This window comes from Gregarina niphandrodes, assembly GCF_000223845.1.
Source record: "Gregarina niphandrodes unplaced genomic scaffold scaffold00067, whole genome shotgun sequence".
Lineage (NCBI taxonomy): Eukaryota > Apicomplexa > Conoidasida > Eugregarinorida > Gregarinidae > Gregarina > Gregarina niphandrodes.
In genome coordinates this window covers 18,758-25,740 of record NW_011645833.1, presented here as the reverse complement: position 1 = coordinate 25,740, position 6,983 = coordinate 18,758, and the positions used below count along the sequence as shown (strand labels likewise).

General features: G+C 52.9%; 2 protein-coding genes across 2 annotated transcripts; both read left to right on the top strand.

Annotated features, from left to right (window-relative positions):
* Positions 1 to 2,173: 2,173 nt before the first annotated feature.
* Positions 2,174 to 3,616, top strand: GNI_179170 (hypothetical protein; the record flags this gene model as incomplete). Its single annotated transcript, XM_011135175.1, has 1 exon — positions 2,174 to 3,616. One exon carries the CDS (start codon positions 2,174 to 2,176, stop codon positions 3,614 to 3,616), a length of 1,443 nt encoding a protein of 480 aa, XP_011133477.1.
* A 551-nt stretch (positions 3,617 to 4,167) lies between these two features.
* On the top strand, positions 4,168 to 5,844 carry GNI_179160 (hypothetical protein; the record flags this gene model as incomplete). Its single annotated transcript, XM_011135174.1, has 1 exon — positions 4,168 to 5,844. One exon carries the CDS (start codon positions 4,168 to 4,170, stop codon positions 5,842 to 5,844), a length of 1,677 nt encoding a protein of 558 aa, XP_011133476.1.
* Between the last annotated feature and the right edge of the window lie 1,139 nt (positions 5,845 to 6,983).

Here is a 6,983-nt window from a genome sequence, read left to right as displayed (position 1 = left end):
CACTTATCCTTCGGAAATCCCGATCACTTACGCTTCGGAAATCCCGATCACTTACGCTTCGGAAACACCGACCACTTACCTTTCGGAAACACCGGCCACTTACCTATGGGAAACGCCGACCACTTACCTATCGGAAACCTCGGCCTCATCCTATTCGGAAGGGCCGGCCGGTGCGGAGGCCCCAGATCGTCTTGAAGACGCGGAGAGTATGCCGTCGAGGAAACGCAAAGTGCCTTCTGTGTCGCCAAGGAAACTCGACTGGAGACGCGAGGAGGCCGCGCAAACGGAAGGGCAGCCCTTGGTGACGGGTGCACCGGCAAGCAGCGCACCGCTAAAAGAGTTTTGGGAGCAGGCTTCGCACTCATTGTTCGATGACAGGTTACTGCGGGCGTTTGGAATAACATGGAGCCAATCGCAGTCGCCTTCGTCGAGCTGCCGCACGAACGATCAGGTCGAGTGAGGTATCTCGGATTGGCCTGGGCTTTTTCGTCTTAACTTTTTATCAAGCCGCCAAGTAACGGATGAGTGAATATCTTCGGTGAATTCAGGAAGATGTTGTCTGGAGGATGGTGACGGCCGACTCGGATGATGGAGACGGCCGACTCGGAGGACGTGTGTTCTGCTGCTGCTGCACCCGGGTCAGAGAGCGAGAAACATTCAACGTTGACGAAGAGCGAGTTGACGAAGAAACATTCCGTGCCAGGGTTAGTTGGTCGAGAAATATTCGGTGATGAAGTTGGAGGTTGCCGCAGTGGGTCCCGAGCAACCTGCGAAGCGTCCTGCTACGGGGCCGTCGAAGAATTCTGACGATTTCGGGTGACAACCTTTTCGAATGTTGCCCAAAGGTCCTCTTAGCTAATGCGGGATGTCCGAGTAGGTTCGCTCTCCCCCATCACAGCCTGTCACATCCCGTCAGTTATGGCTAGAAGCGGCCCGTTGGGATAACATGTTCCCGGATAACATGTTCCCATCATATCGTGAACGTCCGCGCCGGTGGCCACATCTGCGTCGGTTTGAGTCGCACACACATCGAACCGAGATCGTAGTGATCGATAGGGCGCTAACGTCGCATAACTTACTCGCATATAATGTGATGGTAACAAAAGTACGAGTCGCACTGGATAAGTCGATATTGTCCCCCGGTTGGTTAGCTAAAAGACGACCGGCTGGAACTCCGGTTCGGGCTGGAGTTCCAGCCGGCCGTCTTTTAGCTAACCAGGAAGAATTCAGGGCGGTTTGAAGGCACAGCAGGTGTTGAATTCACAGCGGATCGATCGGCCTGGATCCGCAGTTTCGAGACGTGTGGCCTTGCTTACGTAGTGTTGGCCGTTTCCATATATTCACATTCCCGTGCGGTATTGTAGATATCAATGCTCAAGAGGCCACCGAGCAGACGATGCACTCGACCGGAGGGGGGACCGAATTGAGCCAAAATGTCCTTTAACGGACAGGGAGCCGAGAGGCTGTGCGAGGGATGTCTTCTGCAACGTACTAAGGCGTGCATCCTGAGGCCTACAGATCGAATTTTGTGAAACGGAATTGGAATAAAACTTCGCGGTCACGTGAGCACCACGGACTTCAGGCCCGTGTGAAAGATGTGCGGATGTCGACTTGCGAAAGAGGTCCCAACTACGCTTGTTAAAGCAGACCTCGTCAGGACCGCGAGCGGTGCGTGTGACCGTTCTTTGGCGACGCCGTCACAAGTTAAGCTGCTTCAGGCCCCACCGTGTCGGAAAAGGAATTTGACGAAAGGTTGGGATTGGTCAAAGCCAAAGTATGAGTCGCACCCCAGGAGGTGTAGTACCTAGAGGTTGGAAGCAGTCGACATGTTCATCCAACGGCAGGAGAAGATACAGTTCAAGACCTGCGGTGAGTGGCGGCTTCATGAATTCGTTCGTGGAAACAGCGCGAAATGAATCGCTACTATTTTGTGGACCCCAGAGAGCTTCTGTAAACATGCTGTGTGCTAGGGCGCGTCTACTGGCGGCCAGGTAACGGTCAGGGACGTTCGCCACCAGTGTTCTGCCAAGTCTAGCTGCTTCGGGAAGTTGGACATGTTGGGGAGGGCATGCGTTGGTTAGGAGTGAGTTCAGAGTCGCAGCCTGCCTGGCTCAGGATTTCTTTGCATGGATCTGGGTGGGGAAAATACCGGATAGTTAATTGCCCGCGGCGGATGTTGCGGGTGTCGAGTAGTCGACGAAGTGCGTGGGCGTTGTGGACATGTTTTGTGCAAGGCGTGCCAGGGACGGTCTCTGCACGGGCGGTGTCTACGACTAACGTCGGTCCGGCTGACGTCGGTACGACTAACGACGGTCCGACTAGCGACGGCAGGCTTGGATACCGCCAAAGTCAGTTTGCTTCGGAAACTTGCTCTGTTCCCGAGACAGGTGAAGGCGGATGGTACTTGACTGACGTTGACGAAGTCGGTTGGGACTGGTCCAGCGTCTCGGAAAAAGACTACGAATTGTATTGGATAAGTCGCTTCTGGTTGCCGCTGGATAAGCGGGGATTCGATCTGTTGGAGTCGCGCGTTTCAGCAAGACCTTGCGTTCGTCGTACAGCGTGGATCAGTAGAGGTGCTGCGTTTGCTGGGGTTGTCCTGAAACGAGGAGTCCGCCATCCGTGGGCACTGGCAGCGGGAGCAAGACCGGCTCGCCCGAATTACATTCCATCGGTAGGCAGAAGGCGACGTGGCGACATTCCCGATTTGATGGGTAAAGAGCGGAGCGATTTCGAAGCATATCAGGTGCTGCATGGATCGATTCCCCGAGAGGCTTGGATGAGGCTTACGACCATTGATACCCGTAGTTTCGAGAGGTGTCGTCTTGCTTACGTGGAGCTTGCCTGTATTATTTCTGCTTATTTCTCGTCACCATACGGCGTTGTAGATGTCAGTATCAAGGATGCGATCGATTGCGTGGTGCCTTCGACGAAGACGAACCGTCACCGTTACTGGACCGTAGGATGTCTCCTGCAACATTCAGGAGCTTCTATCAAGCGGCTGGCCGAATTTTGCGTTATGAAGTTGTGTTATAACCCGATTGGTCGGCGCTATGCTCTCCAGTGTCTCCGCCCCTATACGCGGACCTCGCCCTCCCGTAGAAGTGACTCGGCACGGTTGGACATTTTGAACTCTCGTTTATCAGCACTGCCTGTAGTGTTGGCGAAGACATTCGCTCAACTAACTCAAAAACAAGTAAGTGACTACATGGAGCAAGCGACCAAGAATCAGACCGTCGTAGCGCTGGTCCAAGAGCCTTTGAATCAAGGAGATTGGGACAAAGCATTGGCGGAATGTCTTTCCTATGCGGCGGGCTCGACAGCAGTTGCACGTAAACAAGGGAAGAACCAGGCGCGACGTCGTCGCGGGGGATGTGGTCGAACCCCTGCTGTAGGTTCAGGGCGCGTAGTCGAGCACCGTGGGGAGATGCTGCCACAGACGCGGATCGCGCCGAACACATCGGCAGTACCTACACGAGGAGTGATCGACGACGAGACTGTGTTGTTGAGAAAGAGACGGATTCCGCAGGCATACCCTCACCTAGCGAAGAAAAAGGGGACTGAAGGCGGGTTTGGGTCGGCCTTGAACGGCCACCAATATGTGTTTGGGGCTTGAGGGCAGTCGGTAGTCGATGCACCGACAGTGGAGGTACTGATGCTCGACGTAGCGACGCACGACATGACGACGTTCGACGTACCGGTGGCCGAAGAAGCGAAAGCTAATGGCGTGCTGCATGCCGGCTGCATACCCAGATGTGTATCAAACCCCTGGGTAACTCTTCGAAGTAAGTCAAGAACTCTCCGGGCGAGACCCCGACCATATTACACCAAAAACGGCCTGTCGAGGACGAAATAGGATTTGCAGTGAGGGCGGGTTCATGAATGCATTCGTCCGACAATGTGGAACAGCATGGAGTATGGACCGCTTCCAGTCCGAGATGTTCGCGGTCAATGCCCTACCGAGTGACGCTGAACGGGCTGTGAATTTTAGGAACGCGTAGGCTCTTAAAAGAGGCCTCCGTACTGTAGCGAGTGATGGCTTTATGAAAACATTAACGCGGAGTACAAGAACGATTCGGGTGGGTGTAAACGGTTCATTTTTCTTGACGAAGGAGCTGGTAAACATGTTTACGATCATGGATTAGAATATTAATTCACCTGGGGAAGATGTTGGCAGTTTGCGGTCGACGGAGGTCATTATGGACTATGTGTGTGCTTAGTGTGTATACCGCAGTACCGGCGGTTGAGTCAGGGACTCGGTCAGAAAGGGAACTCAATGGCGACGGTTGGATGTGGTCAAGTGTCTCAAACGAAAACTATGAGTCGTATTGGATAAGTCGGTTTTGGGTGCCTTTGGACGAGACCGGATTCGAACTATTGAAACCTCAAGTCTCAGGCAGAGCATACCTTCGTCGGAAGGCTTGGGTCAGCAAAGGGGCTGCTTTCGTTTCTGCGCTCCTGAACTCAGGAGGACCGTCCCAGCCGTGGTCAATGACGAAAGAACAGATGCGTCCTTATTACATTCCAGTTCTAACCAGGAGACAACGACCTGATACGGCCAGAATAATGCAAACTGATTTCCAAGCGCACCAGTTATTGCATCGATCCATGCCCCCACATGCTTGGATGAGGCTCATAACTATACGACCAAAAAACTTCGAGATGTGTGCACTTGCATATGTGGAACTTGGCGCAATTATTTCCAAGTATTTCAAATGCCCTTATGGCCTTGTAGATCTGGAAATTAACCGGGAAATCGAGAAGATGATGCCCTCGAGCAACATGGGATGTATCGGAAAACGACGGCGTTTGTGGACCGTGGGATGTCTTTTGCAACACGCTCAGGCGTCTATCACTCGGCTTATGGAATTTTGCCTTAACGATTTGGGGTATAACCCTTCTTGGCCCTATGGTACTCCCGGATATGAATGTCTCCGAGACAGTTGGCAAAGACCTGCATCCGAAAAAAATCCTCAGTTACGATCATCTTTATTGAACAAGTTCTTGTCAGAATTGCCGGAGATATCGGCACGAGAATTCGCTGAACTAACTCGAGAACAACTCATGCAGCTAATATCTAAGAAAGCAACTGTCGGAACACTGATCGATAAACCATTCGATCAAGGGGATTGGAACCAGGTTTCCGTGGGACGTGTTCTCTCAGAAGCAGAACGATTTAGCCATGAAGCTAGGGGGCAGGCGGGACCTCATAGGGCCCCTGCAGTGGATCCAGTGCGGGATAATGAACGGCCTGTGGCGAGGCCACCACAGACATGCGTAACGTCGAGGGTATCGGTAGTTCCTGAAGCTACACACGGTCGGGGAGGGATCGACGGTCGGGGAAGGATCGACGGTCGAGGAGGGATCGACGGTCGAAATGGGATCGACGGTCGAAAGGGGATCGACGGTCGAAAGGGGATCGACGAAAGGGTCATTTCGAGAAAGCGAACGACTCGGGAGAGGCACTCGGTGGTGACGAAGAAAAAGGCGACTAAAGGGGAAGCGACCTTGGACGGAGCTCACCACGGTGTGCTCAGACAGGCGGCGGTGGACGTACCAACGCCGGTGGCTGACAGTATACTAGCTTCGAGTTGCTTGATACGCCATTATGATCAAATGGTTGGGCATGATCAAATGGGTGGGCAATGCACCAATGCAACGAGTCAACTGTGGAATGATGTGCCAACAATTCAGCAGCTGGAACGGGTCCTGAACGACGGTTCAGGATCTACAGTGAGTGACAGTTTCGTCCATTCGTTTGTGGAGAGAGCGTGGCAAGAATACGGACCGCTTTTAGCACGTTCACTGGACCGCTTATTTGATGAACAGGAGTCCGTGGGGTAAACAGCGGAGGAACCATTTGATGGGAGCTACCTGAAGAGAAATCAGGAGACTGGCTTGTCCTACGTTCCACCACCCGGACGACTTAGGACTAGAAATCGACTGTACTTAACGCAGCGCTAACGGCGTGGGCGTGACTACCTAGAGGACAAGTGGGTCGACCAGTAAGTATTCCGGCTCAGAAGAATGCAGCGTGATTTCGAAGCATTCTTCCCCGCGAGGACTTATACAAGGCTCAGTGACCGGAAGCTGTGAGGCCCGTTGGCCAGCTCACCTCCTCACGTAGAGAACGATTTGGCAAGAATATTCTCCACTGGTGAATAAAAGGAAGAAAATTGAAACGGAATCGGCCTTGAACGGAGCTGGCTTAGGGATGTTTGTATGCACTCGAATGCAATCAGTCGGTTGCTGAATGGTTGCAGTACTACCGACCTTTCAGCAGCGAGATAATCATTTAGCGGCCAACGCGTGTGTGGAACACAAATTCCGAAACTGTAGTAAGTGGTTTTATGAAATCATTCACTGAGGAAGAAACATGGATGTTTTTTATCGACGAGCTAGATCGTTTGATAAGCGACGTGGGTCGTTTGTAGAGCGAACTGAAGGGCACCGGGTATGGTGACGTACGCGGCCCATGTGATGTCTTACGTTTTGTGGAATGGGTCGCGAAGCCATCGCCCGCGGATGGCTGCTAAGAACCTAGAGCAGGTGGTGCGTTGGTGTTGATGTCATTGCGGAAGGACTTGGGCGGGCCGTTCTTTTGGTTGCTCGACCGCTGGGACGAAGTGAGGCGGCTGGAATATAAATACCAGTTCTCCTCGGGAAGATGTTGACGGTGCCCGGGCAAGGGAGATCATCATCTCTGTGGACGTATTGTGCGCTAGGCATGTCTACAAGAGGAGCTATTGAGTGTCCAGGGTCGTTCGCAGTACCACCTGAAGTCGTTCCAACTGAAGTCGTTCCAACTGAAGTCGTTCGAACTGAAGTCGTTCCAACTGAAGTCGTTCCAACTGATTCAGGAATTTGGACCCCGAACGTGTCGAAAAGGGAGCTGAACGAAAGCGGTTGGAACTGGCCAGCGACAGGCTACGAGTCGTACTGGATGAGTCGTTTTTGGCTGCCGTTGGACAAGGAGGGTTTCG